Raw genomic sequence first — 20,991 nt, forward strand, 5'->3', positions numbered from 1 at the left:
TTAAGTAAGTATTCAAACTTCTTACGTTTTTGGTCAGTGCGTCCCATGGCTGGACAAAGAATCCAGCATATGTGAGACAGATGAAAACAATCTTGGAAAGAGCTTTGAAAGTAGTTTGTCTTCTGAAGTGTGGTGATATCGTGACTTCCTTGTAGAGAGCTTATCTGTGCTGTTTGATTGATTTTAAGAGGTCAGTTGAACAAACAATGGAAAAGTTATTGTTTGAGTGGAATTAAGTTTATGCTCATTTACCAACTCTAGAGGTTTCTCTGTTATCTACAGTTCAGAAAACATTGTGTTCTTCCTAGACAGGTGTTTGTGATTAATTGGTACTGAATGGGCTTTATGTTGGGTGTCAAGGATTTAAAACATGACAGAGATGCACCTGTGCTGAGACTGTCCCTAGACAATGTTTTCTGTTCTTCCCTGGCCGTGGAGGTGGAGGTGGAGGTGGAGGTGGAGCCCAGTCTCAGAGGTCCTGAAATAGTCACCATGGGGGAGAACGACCCGCCGGCAGCTGAAGCCCCTTTCTCCTTCCGATCACTTTTTGGCCTTGATGATTTGAAAATAAGTCCTGTTGCACCAGGTAAGTGGGACCCTGTGAAGTCTGTCCTCCATGGTGATGACGAATGTGGCTGAGTGTCTGTGTGTGTGTATTGGCAGTAGTTGGGCGGGGGGGGAGATATCTGCCTAGAAGTTGTCACACTGCAGGCTGGACACCTGTCTTTCCTTCGCCTTGCAGAACCCCAGAGAGGAAGGCGTTCACCTGCTTGCTAGCTCCTTGGAGACAGGTGTTTTATTCTCTGGTGGGAGGTTTCCAGAGATCGGGGCTCCACAACGACCTTGGTTAATCTTGGAGGAGGTCCAATCCTGGCCAGGAATCTCTGAGCCCTCCAGGAAGTTCTGAGAATCAGTGGCCATCAGCCCTTCCAGAAAACTTAAAATTAGCTGTATGCCACCAAAGGTATTTAGTGCCTAGATTAAAATCCAACAGCAGATAACACAACTGCCCCCAGCAACCAAAGGAAGGAAAGCTGGTTTGTTTCATATAAGCAGTGGACTCCCTAATACCTACACAGCTAGGGACTTTGTGTCAGGAGCCTGTGAGAACTTGTCACAGCAAGCTGTGGCTTGTTGGTCCCACAAGTGAAGACTTGGATATGGCAGGAATACTGACCCCAGGAGCTGGGAAGGGACAGTGTGCCAGCTCTGTCTGAGGCTTCACAAGTCTGGAGCAGGGTTTCCCTAATGACTCCTTTTAAGCTAGCTGATTACTGAGGAGGAGGCATGAAGGATGGAGGACAGGGGTGAGAGGACCAAGTTCATGGAAGTGAAAAGATACACAATTTAAAAATGTGACTCACAATTAGCATAAATGTAAATGAAAGAAGAGACACCATGCAGCCAACTGACCCTCAAAATTTACCTTAAGTTCCATCCCTGCTCTTCCTGTCCTTGCTTGTATGTGTGGATTCACACACAGGCCAACATAGACAGGTGTTTTCCCATATTATTTGGCTTTTATAAACATCATTTTTAATGTCATTGTAATATTCCAGTAGGTAGACTGTGATGTACACAAGGAATCAATCGTTATCTGTTACTAGTGGTATAACACTCCATTCTCCTGCTTTTTGATCATTACTTATGGTTAAGTTCTACTTGGGGGAAGGAACAAACATATTCATTATAGAAATTTCTAAAATAGTTAACAAAAATATTTTTAAAAATTACCCATGTTATACCATCACTTGGAGACAACCCTGTTAGCCCTTTATTGTTGGGTGTCCTGCTTTTTTCTGTCTATCTATCTATCTCTCTATCTATCTATCTCTCTATCTATCTCTCTATCTATCTATCTATCTATCTATCTATCCATCTATCTCTCTATCTATCCATCTATCTCCTATCTCCTTTAGGAAGTTGCATGTACTATTAGTAGGTATTCTTAAGCTTTTTTGAATCCTAACAATATCAAGCTCACTGTCCCATGGCTTTAAATAATTAAATATTTTCAGGCATTGCCTCACTATGGATGAAATCTGTGCCGCTGTTGGTTTTTATAAATAAAGTTTTATTGGAACACATACCTTCCCATTTGCTCACAATTCTGTTGCAGGCTGCTCTTGTGTGTGATAGCAGAGGTGATTGGTTGGGAGAGGCCAGATGCCCATGAGGTTTTTGTTCTTCACAGAGGATCAAAGTTTGCCGGTCCCTTTTCTATAGCACAATAAGTATCTGTTTAAGAATTCCACTGTGAGCGTCCAGTAGTAACCGCTCGGTGCGCCATCTTCCTGTCTGCTGGTCATTTAGACCGTGCATTTCCCACACTTCAGTATTAGGAATACAACTCTTCTCAGTGTCCTCCCAGGTACACCTCTGAGTGCATCTATGATGACATTTTAGGATAAATTCCTAGAAGTAGAATTACTAGAACAAACATTTCATCCATTTTTAAGCTTTCTATTGCATATTACAATTCTGTACAAGTGAACAGTTAGCACGATTTACGCCCTTCCTGACTGCAAGTGGGAATGGTGGGCACACAGTACATCAAAGCCATTCTGAAGTTGATTTGTAGTTATGTCTAGTTTGCATTTTCACTTCTGGAGATGCTGAAATTTTTTCCTGCTTGCTTCCCATCTGCATTCCCGATTTGGAATTCCAGGCATGTCCTCACCCACACTGGGCGGTGGGGGGGGGGGGATGGATGGGACACTGTAGCTCCACAGGGCCATATGGGTCTGAGTTTTTACCCTACTTGCAAGCTAACAGGCTAGCTGACCACCCTCCATGCAGAGGACACAAGTTTCCTGGATCAGAGGCAAAGGTTTATGATTACCAGCCCAGCAGGCAGCCTGAGCATCCTGTCTGAGCAGTGTCCCTGCCTCATTTCAGAACCCCACAGAGGCCTGGGAGGCTGGTGGGTGCTGCCATCAGGTTTCATCACAGTTGAGAATCAAGTGAAGGAATCCTGGTCTTCATAATGGGCTTCCAGCAGACATGGTGGACTTTGCTGTGGAGAAAGACATTAGATTTGCTGGACAGAAACAAGCCTGCCCTTGCCCTGGAGGGAGATGCTGTCCATATCTTCCAAGGCCTTCTGCCTCCATCCTTGGCGAGATGCCCTGAAAAAAGGCTGTTCGAGTCTCTGTGGGGAAGGGTGGGTCAGTGTCCTGTCTTTGGAACTTCTAGGAGATCCCAGTGCCCTCTCTGCCTGCAAGGACCCTCTCTAAGACTTACAAGACACTCTCCTCTGCAGAGGCACAACCTTGGGACCTGGGGCCACACTTATCTCCGTTGGTGACCTCGGACTGCTGAAGCAGAGTGCCCAAACAAGGTGGCCTGAGAAGGCAGTAGTTTATTGTCTCAGTTTTGAGACAAAAGTCCGGGATCCCGGGTGCCACAGGGCTCTCCCCCCTCTGAAACACCCAGAGGACCCTCCCAGCCCTGCCTGGACCCTGCCTTTTGCTGACAGTCATTGGGGTTCCTCGGCTTATGGATGGATGTATCCCTCTGATCTCTGCTTTCATCTTCATGGCCATCTGCCTCAGGTCTCTTCCTGTCACCTTCCAGATATGCCTGTCTGCCTCTGTGTCCAAATTTCCCCTGTGATAAGGACACCAGGCACATTGATTAGGGCCCATCCTAACGACCTCACCTCACTTTGACTGCTCTGTGAAGACCCTCCAGATAAGGTGCCCTTCTGTGATACTGGGGGGTAGGGCTTCAGCGATTCCTTTTGGGAACACTATTCAACCTGTAGTCCTGTGCTCTGATGCAGAGCTGGGCCAGAGTTGAGAGACTGGGACTGAACTTTCAGAGAACATACCCTTTCTCTAATGAAGACAGCTCCCTTTGGACTGGAGTGTTCTCTGTAGAGAAGAGATGGAGAGCGAGGAGCCACATCACTTGAAATCCCTCCCCCTCTTGGTTTGCAGATGCAGACGCAGTGGCCGCCCAGATCTTGTCCCTGCTGCCCTTGAAGTTTTTTCCAATCATCATCATTGGGATCATTGCACTGATACTGGCGGTGGCCATCGGGCTGGGCGGTGAGTATAGTCCATTATTCAGTAGGCTCTCGAATAGCTACTCAAGTGCTGAAACTTGCATGAGTTCCCCCTTGCATCGGCCTTTGTTGCCTCTCTGCCTTAATTACTGGCCACTGATGTCCACCTTGGTTTGTCCACTTTGGGTTTTATCTGCCTGCATGGATGTGAAGCCAGTGTGACACCCAGCAGGGGCTGTTGGCCATGCTCAGGGCTTTGTCACCAGGGTAATTGCCCAGGTAGAAGTGCCCAAAGGCAGCTGAGGAAACAGGATCCCGTGGTGGGAGGGGAGGGGAGTACTGACTTTGGTGGAGGAGACAAAGACTTCCATTCATGCCTTGTCAGGCACCCCAGCTATTTTTCTGGTGGAACGTGTTTGGTTTTTGAGAAAGTGGGTCATTTGGAGGAAGGGGCTCTAATAGGGAACAGTTTCTCATTTTCACTTTGAAATAACTGGATCACAGGTCAGTTTAATTTGCCACCTGCTCAGCAGTGTGACCCACAGTTCATTTGTTTCCAGCTCAGGGGTGAGAGGAAGCAGGGTGTGGTCAAGCAGTTCTCAGTTGGGGCTCCTTGCTCAGCTGGCTCAGTTGGTCAACCCACAGCTATGCTGTTTCTTTCTTGACCTTGAGTCCTAAAAAGTCTAAGTTCACCACAGAGGGAGTCATAGTGGGGTGCAGCCCCAGCCCCTGGAATTTAGCACAGAAACTGGGCTGAAGGGAGCAGGCTGCTGACAGTGATTCAGTTTCAATATAGGTTTCATTATTAATGGGTAAGCTCAATGTCACTCGGCAGGTGGACAGTTGCTAGTGCTGAGCACTGAAAGAGCTGCTTGCTGACATGTCTGGCTTCCTCCCTTCTCTCAGTCCACTTCGACTGCTCTGGGAAGTACAGGTGTCGTTCGTCTTTTAAGTGCATTGAACTGACAGCTCGATGTGACGGGGTCTTGGACTGCAAGAACGGAGAGGATGAGTACCGATGTGGTGAGGTCATGCATGTTCCCTGGAGAAGTGACTGAAAGTCCCCAGAACCCAGTGCTGACCCTGCCCATCTGTGAAATGGGTCCAAGGTCTTGTCAATGTCACGTCATGTCCTCAGTTGGGATTCTATTGGCCGTTGGCCTTGGAGACATTGGGCAGGAATATTACATGGAGCTCAAATTCAGTTGAGGGGACACCTGGGCTACAGAGTAGACCTCCATGAGGTCTCTGGGTGCAGACAGTGAGAACTGCCACTGCTCTGCCATGGAGAGGAGCAGGTCGGATTCAGAAGAGGAGGGTGTGAGCTGGCCACGGGGCAGTCTCTGCCCTGGCCGCTCACGCCCTCCTCCCTGTGCGTGTCCAGTCCGGGTGAGTGGCCGGAGTGCAGCGCTCCAGGTGTTCACAGCTGCCTCTTGGAGGACTATGTGCTCTGATGACTGGAAAGACCACTATGCGAATGTCGCCTGCGCCCAGCTGGGGTTTCCCAGGTGAGTCCAGGAGCCTTTCTGACCATGGCAGAACAGCAGTGACAGCAAGGAGAGATGGTGGCCGGGCAGTTAAGCACTTTCTGGGCACGTTAACACTTTGCTGAATTCCATCCTCATGGTTTCTCACAATGCCTGGTCTCATCTTTCTTCACAGGGAAGCAAACCAAGGCCAGACAGGCTGAGTGGCTTGCTCAAAGTCACCCGACCGGCATGTTTGGGGGCTTATGGGGGGGCTGGCCCAGTACTGTAGATACAACCGAGCAATTAAGAGCTTCAGAGTTGCAAAACAAGTCCTGAAGGTATGCGCCACCACACCCACTCCTCCCAGGAACGTCCACATCTGTGCACAAGAACCCCAAAGAGCCGACTGTTTAAAGCCAGCAATTTAGTGAAAACAATTATTCAAAGCCATTTAGCAGAACTGGAGATCAAGAGGGCAGAACAGGTTCTGCTTGGAAGCAAGGGGTGGGGAGGGGGGCGAGGGGCAGTGGGGAGAGGTGGCCCAAACATATGAATAAATATAAAACAAAACAAAACAAAAAACCCTAAACCCTGTTTAGGGGGCCAGGCACGGTGGCTCACAGCTAGAATCCCAGCCACTTGAGAGGTAGAGATTGCAAGTGTGAGGTTCTAAGTTCAAACCCCAGTACCATTATTAAAAAAAAAAAAAGAAAAGAAAAGGGAAAAAAACAACCCAACAAAAAACAACTGAAAAACCAAAAAGCTGTTTAGCAACGCAGAGAAGAAAGAGTTTTGCATTGGGGTTTTTGTTTTCAGTGTTTGGCATGATGTTTTCCATGTTGTGGACCCCACCCCCTCGCCCCCTCGCCCCCTCGCCCCCTCGCCCGCCCCCCACAGCTCCTGGGCACCAGGTTCCTCTTTGCTCTTGACCTTCAGGCAGGTCAACAGGCAGGCTCCTGAGTTCCTATGCTCACCCTAGGAACCAACAAAGTCCATAATGGTGACCTTGGAAGTGCAGCCCTGTGTGCATCCCAGGAAACAGGGCCATCAAAGCCACATGGCTGTGAATCCTCTGTGGGGTCCCGGTTTGATTTCCACATTCCATGTGTCTTTCTCCAAAGACGGTGACACTGGAAATGTCCTTCAGCCAGTGTCCCTGAAGCCTGTCTCCGCTCATCATGCCAATTTAGACTCTGCAATCCAAGTTCAGTGACAACCATAAAATTCACTCATAGAAATGCCTTTGAGAATTACGTAGGCTTTACTCCTCAGAGGTGGAGGGGAGTGGGACACACACACACCACTGCCAACAGCTCACAGCTTCCCCATCAGGCACTGCTGTTCCCTGCTGGCCTCTTCCTTCCTTTCCCCTCTTCCTCCTGGACTATCATCCTCTGTCCCCAATCCCAGGCCTTTGCTCTATTGTCCAGAAACCTCCACCCAACCCCTTGTCCTGCCCCCAGCAGACACAGGACCCCAGCCCCAGAACTTGGCACACTGGGGCCACCTTTCAGAGCCGGCAGCCCCAGTTCTCACTCTAGCCTGTTGGTAACATGTTCCTTCCGTGTTCAGAGTGCAACCCGAGGGGAAGTCTGGGGAACACAGCTTCTCCTGCCACCCCACTGAGTGCTTTCTACACGGTAAATGTGTTCTTGCCCTCCCCATTCTTTGCTTCTGTTTCTTAGATTTACCTCTGCCTTCCCACTTCTCTCATTAAAAACCCTTCTCAAATCCTCTGTCCTCGACCACACCCTACGTCAAATATCTGTGATCTAAAAAACAAAACAAAACAAAACAAAACCAGACCAGACATCAACCAGATTGCTGGGGCAAGCCACATGACTTGTGCCTCAGTTTCCTCCCTTAGGCGGATGCTATTGGTAGCTGTTTTGAAGGGCCCTGTGGTGCAGTGGTGTTGAGGGCGTGGGAGCGAGTCCCTCACCACGGCACATGCTGTAAGAGTTTGTGGCTGGGGTGGGTGCTCCTGCTATCTCAAGGTAATCTACAGTCTCCAGTTGTGACACTCTGAGTCCTTCTGCTTTCACAAGCAGCAGCCTGTCACGTTGTCCAACTGACCTGCTCTTTTTTTTTTTTTTTTTTTGCAGTACTGGGGTTTAAACTCAGGGCCTACAGCCCTGAGACACTCCACCAGCCCTTTTTTGTGAAGAATTTTTTTGAGACAGGGTCTTGTGACCTATTTGTCCAGGCTGGCTTTGAACCCAGATCCTTCTGATCTCTGCCTCCTGAGTAGCTAGGATTACAGGTGTGAGTCACTGGCACCTGGCCCAACAGCCAGCTCTTTTGCAGCAGGGTCTTCTCCGTTTGTGGGCTGAGTCATCCCTGGGAGGACTTGGAAGGTCATGGCCATGGCCTTCACATTTCTCTCAAACTCAAGCTTGAGTGAACTTTGTGCTCCACCTGCATGTCTACCCATGGCGCGCACAGCACTCCGATGGTATCCTGGCTGTGTTAGGGAGCAGCTGGCCACTCTCACAGCACTTTGTTCCTTCCACGAGGAAGGGGAGGTGGCTGTTTACGCCCCCCCCCCACTTCCTCTGGGACTTGGACTTCTGGAACCCAGGGCCTCACCTTGACAATGAATAGAATCCTAGAATGAGGAATGCTAGACACCTTTGCCACTGCTGTCCAGAAAACCCAGTTTCCTGACACCTAACATGTTTGCTTGGTCCCAGAGCCCGTGAAACTCTGTCTTCCACATATTAATTTCTCTCAGGGAAACCCAAGACAAGACTGGGAGGAATGAGGAAGGTCCTTGTCCTCCCCAAACCTTTGTCCCTGGGTGCTTGGCATTCTCTCTTTGGTGACCAGCTGATCATGACACACCTAGTTCTGCACGTGGCTCCCTCCCTCTGGGGCTTTCTTCAAGTCAAGCAAAGTCCTTTCCAAATGAATGCACCAGGGTAGGAACCATTGAAGGTATCAAGACGGGGTCCTTCCTCCCTGTGGCTGCAGCCTGGTAGGCCGGCAGTGCCCTGGGGCCAGGGTCAGTAGGTGGGACGTGGAACTTGTGTAGAATGCTTTGCTAAGATGTGTGCACATCACTCCATCCATAAAAGGAAGTCTTTGATGGTTTGGGGTGGACCACATGACATCCCCCAAGTGTGATGTTGTAACTTGGCAACTCGGGCATGGGTTGACTGGATGCTTCAGTGCCCCCCTGGGGCCTGAATTTCTGATGTGTTTGCAGCTACGTGAGTTCAGGCAACCTCAGGGTGGACTCACTTGAGGCGCAGTTCCAGGCCTACTTTGTGTCCATCAACCATCTCTTACCCGATGACAAGGTGACGACACTGCACCACTCCGTGTATGTGAGGTAAGAGGCTGGACGCTGCTGCTGTCCACACTATGCTGAGTCACTGTCTGGATTTGTGAAGCTGTGCTCTCTCCATGAGGACCAAGAGGTGAGAGAATGTCACCTCAGTGGCACGGGTGGAGCTTGGTGCTGTGGTTACAGGGGCGGGTGCACAAGAGCGGGTGCAGGAGCCAAACCCAATCCAGGGGAGCAGGGCCCAGCTGAGCTCATGAAGTAAATGTGGTAACGGAGCAATAGAGATGTGCGTGCATCAAACGTGGGCTGAGCCAGCCTCTGCACAGGGACTTCCGGCGTGTTTGGGTAGTGGAACCCAGTGAGGAAGGAAACTAAAACACAACTCATCCTTGATTACAGAGAACCTTATCATTGATCATCTACCCTCTGTGTTTTCCCCAACTGCCTATGGGGAAGGAAAATCAGGTGTCTTTAGTGTCAGTCAGGTACTTGAAGCTGAGAGAGGTCACCTGCCTTGGCCCAGGTTGGATGATGAGGGGCAGACACAGTGGGTGTCTTGAGTCCACGTTCTTTTCCTTATGCCCAGGAGTCATGCATCCTCTGCTCTGGAAATGGCACGTGTTGGCCTGTCCGTGGTGGCTTGCACAGGTGCCCTGGGGCCCGATGCAATCTCCAGGGTTCTAACTCCAGCCTGGTGAACCGTGGCTGCTCCTGCATGACAAGGCTGGGCTAAGCTGGTAGAACAAGTTAGTGAGACTTTGGGATTCCCTGTCCTGGAATTATGAGGAATGCACAGGCCCTGGTCCAGCAGTGCAGCGGGTAGGAGGGGACACATGTCATTCTGAGGCGCTTGTGTCTTGCTGCTCTGGGAGGAGTCCTGTCTGAAGTGTGTGACCCCAGGCTATCAGGGAGACCCAGACATGCTGTCCCCACGGCGCTTGCAACCCCAGGGTCAGGATGTGAAGGACATGACGGGGGATACGCAGGTTACACACGTCCAGGGCGTCCTCACTCAGTAGCAGTGTAAGCGTAGAAACGCCGAGCAGCCTGTCACATACAACACCACACTATTGGTCCAGTGCTTTGCAATGGATTGTGTCACCTCACTGTCATGGCTTTTTTTTTTTAATTGACTAAAATCATAATTTTTATTTGGATGAGGGTAACACAGATTATTTTCCTTATACATCAATGTAAAGTAAAAAAAAAAAAAACCTCAAATATTCATTTCATAGGCCTCAGATATTTAATGTGACGATGACTGCTTTTCTGTTTTAGGGAGGGATGTGCCTCGGGTCATGTGGTCACCTTGAAGTGCACAGGTAAGAGTTTTAGACAGGGAGACTTGCTGAGCCCTGCCCCGGCCTCCCACAGTCAGGGGGTACCCACCAACTCCTGCAGTGATGAGGAGGGACTCAGCGGACTCCTGCTGTCCATGGGAACTGGCTGACATGCTGGGTGTTTTCATTATGGGGGGGGAGGCTGGGCCTTGGGAACACTGCAGACTGATGGGGAGGACTCTTTGTTCGCACAGGCTATTTACTGCACACCTCCTCCCCGCTAACCCTGCCTGCCCTCGGGGCTCCCACAGAGCCTGTCCCTTCCCTTGGCTGCTCCTGCAACACTGGTCTTAGAACCACTGTGAGCTCCGGGTGGGGGCAGCTGTGATGTTGGGGAGTAGTAGGATAGGGGTGACTGTTTTCCCAGAAGTCTGTGGTCTACCCATAAGCCCTTGTTCTCCCTCTGTAGATTGTGGTCTGAGAGCAGGCTTCAGCCCACGCATCGTTGGTGGGAACATGTCCTCGCTCGCACAGTGGCCCTGGCAGGTCAGCCTTCAGTTCCAGGGGTACCACCTGTGTGGGGGCTCTATCATCACGCCCCTGTGGATAGTCACTGCTGCACACTGCGTTTATGAGTGAGTGCCCCTGGCCTGCTGGCGCGGCTCCTGGTCTTCCCAGACCCTGGTCTATTACTGAGTCAGGCGGGGGACAGCACTGATCTGGGTGGTGAGCAGCAGGTCCAGAAGGCAGGGAGGCCAATCACTGTAAAGCCATGTCTGAGGTGAGAAGCTCTGCTCTCCTCACCACAGACCCATCTCTGGGGCCAGGAGTGACTGGGACCTGAGCTCATTGTAAGGGTTCAGGCCTGCAGCTTGTACAGTAACTGCAGGAAGAAGAGAGAAGAAGGTCCCGTGTAGGGGGCAACTCACCAAAATAAAAGACTCGACACTTTCCCATAGCTAATACAGAAGATCACATTGTGGCCAAGACAGGGTTAGAGGGTGTGTTTGTGGGGTGGGAGTAGAGAGTACATGGAGAGTGCTGTCTCCCCAAAAGCAGTCTCTATCAGGAGTTTAGAGGGTAAGAAAGCCGCAGACAAGACTTCCAAACCCAATGACTAATTCGCCACTATTTTCCCCTCCTCTGTTCTGGTTGCAGTTCACTGGAGAGTGGCTCTGATAGTTGCTTCCCAGAGAGCAAAGTTGAGCCTAGTTCTCAAATGTCCTTGGTGGTGCAGAGTGAGGCCCGTCTAGGAGGACACGGGGTTTGGGTTTGTGCTTCTGCAGGGCGTGGGAGCGTAGCCAGCTGTAGGGCATAGACATGAGGGTCAGTCTCCTGCCTGGTGACCTCTTCCTGGGCTCTCAGGACACCTGAGGTTGTGTGGTGGGTTTGTCCTGGGCCTCACCTCTCGGTGTGTTCATTTCAGCCTATACCTCCCCAAGTCATGGACCATCCAAGTGGGTCTAGTTTCTTTGCTGGACAGCCCAGCCCCCTCCCATTTGGTGGAAAAAATCATCTATCACAGCAAGTACAAACCAAAGAGGTTGGGTGATGACATCGCCCTCATGAAGCTGGAGGGGCCGCTCACCTTCGACGGTATGTCGCTTTCCTGTCGGTCTGTTTCTTTCCCCTTGTGTTCAGAAAGTTTGTGATGGGTTGTTGAAGCATTTTTATGACAACTGCTTTACAACCCTTGTCAGAAAATGTCAGGGTCAGAAATTTCCAGTGTCTGGCTCACGGGGGGCGTTGGTGTCAGTGGGTTGCCTTTGCCCATTAAAATTGGGATTTCCCTGTTCTTGGTGTGGTTGTAATTTTTAATTGTGTTCTGGACCATTTGGCTATTACGTTAGGAGACTCTGAGTCCTGCATACATTTTCAATCTTAGCAGCTGATCACCCTCTTTAGATTCAGGTTGTAGGCCTGGGCTGTGGTCCTAATGCTAATTTAATTTCAGAGCCCTCTTGGTTCCACTCTGGTCTGCTTGGCCTGACTGCCGCCATCTAGAGGCAGAAAGAGCTTTTCCAGGCCAGGCCTTCTGGTGCCTCTAGGTGGTGGAAGAGAGTCACCTGCCGGTAGGGAGTCACGAACACCAGGCTGTCAAGGGCTGCCTTGCACTTTTAAGGTGTCTGAGGTGGTTTCTCTGACTTAGTTGCTTTGATTGACCAAGGCTGGACCCTTTGGTTAGTGCTCCTCAGAGACCTGAGGTCAGAGCAGTTGTTTTCTGGGTGGATGCTTCATAGGGTTGAGGTTACTGTTTTTCCTTCAAACAGAGATGATCCAACCAGTCTGTCTGCCCAACTCTGAAGAGCACTTCCCAGATGGAAAAGTCTGCTGGACATCAGGATGGGGGGCCACAGAGGATGGAGGTCAGTGGTCTAAAGTCACATTCTGAGCCTAAGAGCCCAGAGCCCTGAGGCCAGGGAAAGGCTGCTGTGTGATGTCCCCATGGGATGCCTGGAGGTCCCAGCTGTGGTTCCATTTGTTTGGGACATGTGAAACTGCAACTTCTCAGGAAAGAAAGTGAGCCACGAGGGAAGACCATGGGTACAACTTGGTGGCTGTACATCAGAGAGCCCCTTCTTCCAGTCTCCCCCTTCCTCCTCTCATCCTGCTTAGTAAGTGTATATGGAATCCCCTCCTGATGACCCTCCAATTGTAATGGAGAAAGACCCCTGGAGGTGCTATTTTATCCTTCAAGGTTAAGTAGAAAATGCAGCTCAGTGGGGTCTTGCTGTTATAATAACAGAAGTAGCAATGTTGACAATGGGAACAATTCATGCAAATGTAGCCTGTGTCTCTTCCATCCATGTGGGGCAAGGGTGTGGTTTTCATGCTTGGTTTTCCATCGATTGCTTTCCTTCTTCGTGGATGAGCATTTGTTTTCTGTGGCTGCCGTAACAAATCACTACAATCTGGGTGGCTTGATCGATAGAGATGCATTGTCTCACGGGCCTGGAGGTCGGAAGGCAGAGGTCGGGGTTTCTGCAGGGCTGGCGCCTTCTGGAGGCCTGAGGGAGAGTCTGGTCCAGGAGTCTCTGCCAGCAGCTAGTGGCCTCAGCCATCCAAGAGGCTTCTTGGCTTTGTAGATGCATCACTTCCATCTCAATCTGGTCTTCAGGTGCCTCCCACCCCACACCTCTGTCTCAGATCTCCATCACCTTCGTCTTTTAAGGACACCAGGGGAACACAACTGAGCCCAATGCAGAAAGTTCAGAGTCTTCCTTTGGAGACCTAGTGTTGAATCTGCCCCTCCTGAAGGCACATGGGGCTCACCCAGGGCAGAGGGTCTTCAGGCTGTGCTTGCCCACACTCTTCATCCATACCCACAGTGGGGTCCACCTAGCTTGGGCTCTGCACAGCTTTCTGTAGTTTCATCCCAGCCACTTGGCCAAGGCCTTGTCCTGGGCCAACATGGTGGGTGTAGGGGCTCACAGCTCCATCAGAATCGGCATCATGGTTTGTGGAGGGTGGCAGGGAAACCAATCCTTGCTCCTCTTCCTCTCCTGCTGAGTTCTTATTTGGGACCACCCAACCCACCAGAATGGTTCTAATGGTGTGAGACTCTGAAGATCTCTCCTCCCACAGCAATCCACTCTGTCCCACACCAGGCTGATGATGCCCTCTCCCTGCGCAGGTCTGTTCATGACCTTGCTATCTCTTCTACCCTGTAGGAAGCTCTCCACACTCGTGTAGAGTGGCGTTGCGCTCCGTGTCTCCATGTGATCCCAGGCTCCTTAGAATATCCCCTGAGGGGTATTATGATTCTGCTCATGTTTAGATGAAGAAACAGACTGAGGGGGCAGGCTCCTTTCCAGTGTCCCACAACCAGCTGGTGCAAGGCATGGATTCTCTTTTCATGCTCCCCACCACGGCCTCCACCATAGGATTCAGAGAACCCAGAGACAACAGTCTCATTGCCTTCGCTGAGTCCTTGGGTGAGAAGGGACCAGTACTTCTCTCAGCCCGATGTCAAGACCAGACAGTCTCCACTGAAGGATGCAGATGTGTGGGAGGATTTAGGGAACCCATGCAGACAAGATAGGGTAACACCTCATTGCACACTCAAGATGCAGGTTTTAAGCAGTGTAGGCCTGCATGCCCATGCTGGTGATGGAGAGCGGCATCTCCTGCTTCAGCCTCCACCACCTACTCGCCAGTCCCTCAGTGCTGGCAGTGAGCTTGACCCACTGCCGGGGCATGTGTTAGTCTCCTGTGGCTACTGCAACAATAGATTCCCCCAGTTCAGTGACTTGAAGTGACCCACACTTGTTACCATTCAATTGTGAAGGGCAGACATCCAGAATCAGTTTTGGGGGGCTGCAATCAGGGTTGGCAGACTGATTCCTCCCTGAGACTCTGGAGGAGGAGACTTCAATCCCTTATTTCTTCCTCTGAGAGTCTTGGCTTGTGGTCCTTTTCCCCACATTCAAGGCCAGCAGTGCAGCATCCTCAAGCCTGTCTCTGACTCTGATAATCTTAGTCTGCACTCTTCAACTTCTGCAAAGTCCCTTTTGCCATGTAAGGTGACAGTCATGGTACCAGAGATTGGGAGGGATATTTTTCTGCTGACACCCATAGGGCTCTGCCCAGATGCTGTGTGATCTTCATGATCCCCCTGGTCCCTGCATTCGATGTTGGCTTCCTTCTCACCACAGCTTTCCACCCTTGCTTTGTGGCAGGTGATGCCTCCCCTGTCCTGAACCATGCGGCTGTCCCTTTAATTTCCAACAAGCTCTGCAACCACAGGGATGTGTATGGCGGCCTCATCTCCCCATCCATGCTCTGTGCAGGCTACCTAAAGGGTGGCGTGGACAGTTGCCAGGTGAGGGCTCCCCGTGACCCTGGGGCAGACACAGTGGGCGAGGCTCCAGTATAGTAGTGACCCAGCCCATGGGACAGGCCACTGACACTGATTCCCTGTGACTGGACCAAAAGCAAATTTGCACAGTGCAAGGAAAGAATTTGCTTAAGATATCCCTGTCTTTGCTGGCGGCCAGGCCTGTGTTTACCCAGCCCTCCCAGTCTGACAGGCACAGTTGGCGGGTGGGGGCTCCCCCTGCTCCTCTCCAGACCTATTCTGAATGTGTAAGGGGACAACCGGGCATAAAGCAGGTTGGAACTGGTGGATCTGGGCCTCCAAAAGCCACAGTGGGTGGGACCTGGTGGACCACAGGTGCGTTAAGGTCCAGCCCAGGTAGACCTCCCTCTGGGAGATCCTTTGGTTACCCCTGATCTTCATAAGGTCAGTATCTGGAAAGTGGAGGGAGACACAGCTCGAGGGAAGCCATCCCGGAGGGAACAAGGGACCTGGCTCTTGGGAATGTCAGAGATCGTTTTAGAAGGGTCAGCAGGCAGGCGTGCAGAGTCACCTGTTTGCAGAATTGGGAAAGGGAGGTCTATGCCATCATGAGGAGCAAAGAAGATAAGAATGCTAGGGCCACCCCCTGACCTCCTTCCTGCCCTCTAGGGAGACAGCGGAGGGCCCCTGGTGTGTCAGGAGAGAAAGCTGTGGAAGCTGGTGGGCGCCACGAGCTTTGGCATTGGCTGTGCTGATGTGAATAAGCCTGGGGTCTACACCCGCATCACCGCCTTCCTGGACTGGATTCATGAGCAGATGGAGGTGGGTGCATTCAGTGTGAGCACAGCACTATTGCAGAGAGGTGACTCCCAGGCTGATGGGTGTGAGCCTTCCAGCACAGCTAGTCCCACAGGTGGGGCCCTGTGTGGGAGGGAGGGGCTGGGACCAGAAGAATGCACCCAACAGGGAAAGGACAGACCCCCTTACCATGGGCTGTGTTGAACATGCAGAACGATGGTCGGTGAGGTGGGGCCAGTGGGGAGATTCCCAAATACCGCCTATGGAGCTGGCACCTTGCTAGGAGCCAGGTGGAACAGAGTCTCCAAACAGGAGGCGTCTGGGCAGCTCTGCTTTAGGGGCGGCTTCCCTGGGAGGAAGGCTGGAGGGGCTGCTGGGGGCTCTGGTCAGTCAGACTGGCCTGACTGGCCCCAGCAAGCAGCGGGACCCTGGGTGGGCAGGGGGAGCCCTGAGCCACTGGAGGGCCCCAAGCTACCAAGGAGCAGAGTATCAGTTGCTAGGCACCCTGGTAAAGGGATTTCTGCATAACACAGGCCCCACCACATTGGTAGACAGGTAGCAGTGACCCTACCCTCCTGAGCTGGGGCGAGGCTACAGGAAGGCCAAGCTCACTGGGATACTAGGCAAATATTTGCTAATTTGACCTCAGACCGAGTCTCATATTACTCTTTGGGCCAGTTTCAAAGACCTTTCCCCTCTTAATTAAAGTGAAATTCACATAATATAAATGAACCATTTTGAAGCAAACAATTCCGTGGCATTTGGTACATTGACCATGCTGTGCAGGCACCCTTTTGTCTCATCCCAAAGCCTTCTTGTCAACCCTGAATGTAGCAGTCGCCGCCGGCCCCTCCAGCAACCCCCAGTCTGTCTTCTGCCCTTGTGGTTCAAAGGTCTTTTTAAAATGCTCCTGTAATTTGAAGCAGTTGACTAAGTCCGCCAAGCTCTTCCCACTTCCTCGCCATTGGTTTTTTTTTTTTTTTGTCTGCATCCTGTCATGTTCAGAGTGAGGTCTGGGGCTGGTTTGGGTCCCAGCATTATTGCTCCCTAAAGGTGACTGCAAGCTGAGGACCTCCCTCCTGCAGAGTATAGTGAAGCCTGCAGGGCCAGCTCAGGGCAGGCCTCCGTGCTAGTCACAGGCCCGTGGGAAACGGTCAACTGGTATCACTTGGCTATGACAATGCAGCCTGCCTGGAGCTGGGCACAGAGCACATGGAATGCTCTCAGTACAGAATTCAGCCACCACCTGCCTGCCCCTTGGAAAATATCAAATAGACATTTGAACAGGTGACCTACTTGTGCCAAGGCCACTAAGGGTGTGTGGGAGGAGCCTGGGGCACCAATGGGCTATCTGTGCATGGAGGTGTTGGCAGGGGCGAGCAGTGGTGACAGTCAGCAAGCATGCCCTCCCTGTGGCTGCTTTTAGGACACAGGTCCCATGTGGCTGAGCTGGCAATCCTGAAAGTTGAGATTGCAATGTTGGAGGGTTTGAAGTAGAGAACCCGCTCCCGATCCTTTATGCTGTTAAGGAGCGCAGTGCAGCTGAGGACAAAGATTCTACTGTCACACTAGGGAGCTCATGACAGGGATGATGTCTTAGCTCAGATCCTCTGGCATTGCCCTAATGGCAGATCCTATGACCCTCCTCATATGACAGAAGCTAATGTGACTCATATTAGCTCCCCCAGCTAATAGGAGCAGAGTGTGAGTCTAACCAGATCCAGGACTGGAGCCCAGTGTGACACTGCACAGCAGAATGGACTCAAACTTGGGGTGTATAATGCTCTCCTTGGCTCTTTGCTGAAATTGAGGAGTCTCAGGCCCTTTCTTCCAGACAGTCTCACTCGGGTTCAGGGGTGTGAACCTGCTGTTTTTAATGCATGAGATCTTCAGGGACCCTTTGAGAAATTCTGGTACTATTACCAGAGACAGGAAAGGGCTGAGGAGGATTCCTGATGAGAGAGAAGTGGATAGAAGTCCTCCCCCCAGCTTCCCAATTTCCACGCCAGTCACAGGAACTTGAAATGCATGATGGAAAGCATCTTTCACCAAAGAGGGAAACTCACAGAGTGGAACGTTAGTAAAGGTTTACTTAGTGAAGCAGGGAAAAGCAGAGAGAAATAGAAAAGAGAAAAGGGAGCACCCCTGGCACACCGGAGGTGGGAGCAAGAAACTCACAATGGCGGCTCTTACCCTGGTATGTTTTTGCCTTCTGGACTGAGTACCCCACCTTGAATGTCCACCTAGGCATGTGCTCATATCTCCTAATGACCCCTAATCATTTTAAGTCCCCAAATGTGGAGACAATAGGGTTAGGGTGGCTCTATATTCAAAGGGTTTTGTGACCCAGAACATTCCTTTCTGTCAAAGAACTGCCTCCTTTTCTCAGTACTCACCTAGTGGGATGACAACTCACGTAGCATCTGAAGGAAGGGGTGTGGCAAGGGGCCTTCCATGTCCCTTAGGGCATCTTAGACATCAGTGTCTCCGATCATCTGAAGGCCTGCATGAGATGTCATCAGCACACATGCCTGCTCCCAAATCTTTCTCCAGACAGCCCGAGAATGACCCAGAAACTGCTTCCTTGCCCGTAAGAGGTCTCCCGGGTCTTAGTTGTCCATCTGAGCACCAGCATGAGGCCCTTCCAAGGGCACAGCAGTCTGAACCCGGCCCACAGGACCCCACTGCAACACCATCATTCATCCAGCAGCTCTATCTAGTTGGGCTTAAAGCAAATCATCCTCACTCAAATCAGACCTGGGAAACACAAGGTTCAGACCTGGAACTTTCAGGTGGAAGTCAAGAAACCACCTCGGCACAGCGATGAAAGCTGCAGGTGCCTTCTTTGTGGGAGTCTTGTTACACCTGTGTGGGACCCACATGGCGGTGACAGCGTCCTCCTTAGAGGACAAGCTTGTCCCTACTGATTGCGGAGGATGTTTGGGGGGAATACAGGGGCTCATTGGTCATCGTGTCAAAGAGATGGCTTGCAGGGCTAAAATGGTGATGTCTTTGTTTTCACTTTTAGAGAGACCTGAAGACTTGAAGAGTCGGGGACAAGCCACCACCTGAGCTCCTGAGGGCAGACACAGCCTGATCCTTCCCTGGACTCCTGTGTGGGCACACTGGATATGACCTCCTGCCTTCTGTGTTCTGCCTGCCACACTGACAGCAGAGCCAAAGGGAGACACAGTGGCCTCACCTGGACCAACCTGTTCCTAATGCCTCCAGCCATAGGGCTTTGAGCTGAAATGACCTTAAGGCTCCTTTCTGACCTTCACTTCCTCTCTTTGCTTGTCCACTCCTTTTTCTCTACAGGAGTCATGCAGAATAACTGACAAGCCTGGTCACATGGGCAGGCACCTGGTGAAGGCCTGGTGGCCCAGAACTGCAGGTGTGCGATCACCGGAGACTTACCCATCTGCATATTTTAACCGCGGGCACCAGACCCAATCCCAAACTTTCTACTCCAAGATCTCTTTCCACATGTGGGAAGCTTAATCTGCGAATGGGTTAGCTTGGGGCTTCATTCCATCGTTGTCTTGTAGCAGCTGGTGCTTGACGGATCATTGGCGAGATGTTGCTCCAGACGACAGAGCCTGTTGGCTTGCTCTGTGGTCGCACTTGGGTGAATGAACCCTCACGACTCACGTGAATTGAAACTAATCTTGCATCACAAGCTTCGATGACTTTGATTCTTCCATATACATTGGGGAGTTTGCATTTTTCTCTTAGAACTGGTTTCTTGGCAGATTACAACGACCTCCTATCATGAGACTCACGGAGTAAGAAGAGAAAGAGTCCTGTGGGAAGGCAGGCTGCTTCCCAGTGGGTACGAAAAGCAAGTCGAGTGGGCAGTCACAGGCCGTCACTAAGAGGCCGGGGGCTGCACACCTCTCCGTGCACTCTGTTAATCTAGCACCACCTATAGGATCGGGGCCCTCCTGGCTGCCCACACCCTCACCGTCCCGTATCACCCGGTAGAGAAGAGGGTTAGCTGGTAAGTGGTGTTGGTGCTTATCCCCATGAGTCATCAGAATATGAATCAACTGCTTTGCCTCGTGGGAACAGTGGACAAGATTGGTGAATTCAGAGGAGAGGATGGAGAAAAGTTGAACTGCCTGGGGGAAAGCGCAGCACCAGGGGCTGGGTGTGATGGGAGGAGAGGGGAAGGAGAGTTAAGGCAAGCTGCCTGGTGGCCAGTGCTTGGACTCAGTCCTGCTCAATCAGAGTCACTACACAGGTCTCAGGGGAACTCCCCAAGGCCTTCCATGGACTCCCAAAACCGTGGGTGGAACTGAACCCTGTAGATTGGTTTTGCTTATACATGCCTACCAATGACAAAATTTAGTTTAAGTAGAGGTGAACAATAACAACTAATAATAAAATGGAGCGATTATAAATGGAATAAACGTGTGAATGTGGCCTCGCTCTCAAAATATCTTATTGTACTTTCACCTTCATTAAAAGGAAACACTTCATGGCTTGTCTACGGCATATCTAAATTGCCAGCATAAAGGTGCCAGGGGCCGTTATTAAATAAAAAAGGGTCACTTGAGCACAAGCTCTGTGAATTTGATAACTAAGATGACTACTGAGTGACTAATGGACCGGTTGTTAGGAAAAACGCCGCTCACAAAGAAAGCTCACGAGAGAAGTCTCCCGTCCATAGAGCAAAGTTTAATGGCAGGCCCAGCCTCTTGGTGAGGGGGTGGGGGATGGCACAGCATCGAATCTGGGCCTGGCGTGGCTTTTATAGAAGGGGGAGGGTAAGTCTCTGGTAGGGGTGGGGCTGTCTTGGGAGTGGGAATTTCTGTTAAGGGCAGGGCTGTCCCTGGGAGTTTCTCAAGTGAGGCCTGGGGATAAAATGGCTGTGGATTTACAAATGGCGACATTATTGTTCTGTCACCGGTAGCATAGGCATTGTGGATATGCTGGGCACAAGGATGGTGTCACATCTTGGGATGGCATGAGATTTCATCACTCTTCTCAGAAAGCCCTGTAATTTAAAACTTACACATTGTTTATTTCTGGAATTTTCCATTTGACATCTTTGGAGTGCAGTTGACTTTATGTGATTGAAGCTTTGGAGAGAGAAGTTTCGGCTAAGGAGAACTACTGTAATAGCGAAATATTGAACCATTTTCATTTTAAACACTTTGGCCCAGATCTCTGTGAAAGTGGTGGCAGTTCCTGTGTTACATATTCAAGTTATGAAAAGAGAAAAGACTGCATCTTTGGTCATCTCGTCAAAATGGCTCTGGCCTGTGGTGGCTTCATTCTTCAAAGACAAGTTTGGTGTCTTTCAGAGGGTCTCGGATGGTGCAAATCAGAGTACCCGGGTGCCT

At 50.9% G+C, this 20,991-nt stretch overlaps 1 protein-coding gene across 1 annotated transcript; it reads left to right on the top strand.

The window, feature by feature from the left end:
* Window positions 1–444: 444 nt before the first annotated feature.
* Window positions 445–20,401, top strand: Tmprss3 (transmembrane serine protease 3). Its single transcript, XM_020185851.2, has 12 exons — window positions 445–586; window positions 3,942–4,052; window positions 4,916–5,032; window positions 5,394–5,517; window positions 8,687–8,812; window positions 10,046–10,089; window positions 10,517–10,682; window positions 11,474–11,643; window positions 12,318–12,413; window positions 14,727–14,869; window positions 15,515–15,667; window positions 18,672–20,401. Exons 1-12 carry the CDS (start codon window positions 493–495, stop codon window positions 18,687–18,689), a joined length of 1,362 nt encoding a protein of 453 aa, XP_020041440.2. The 5' UTR covers window positions 445–492; the 3' UTR covers window positions 18,690–20,401.
* Window positions 20,402–20,991: the final 590 nt, after the last annotated feature.

Source organism: Castor canadensis, chromosome 5, assembly GCF_047511655.1.
Source record: "Castor canadensis chromosome 5, mCasCan1.hap1v2, whole genome shotgun sequence".
In the NCBI taxonomy this organism is placed as follows: domain Eukaryota; kingdom Metazoa; phylum Chordata; class Mammalia; order Rodentia; family Castoridae; genus Castor; species Castor canadensis.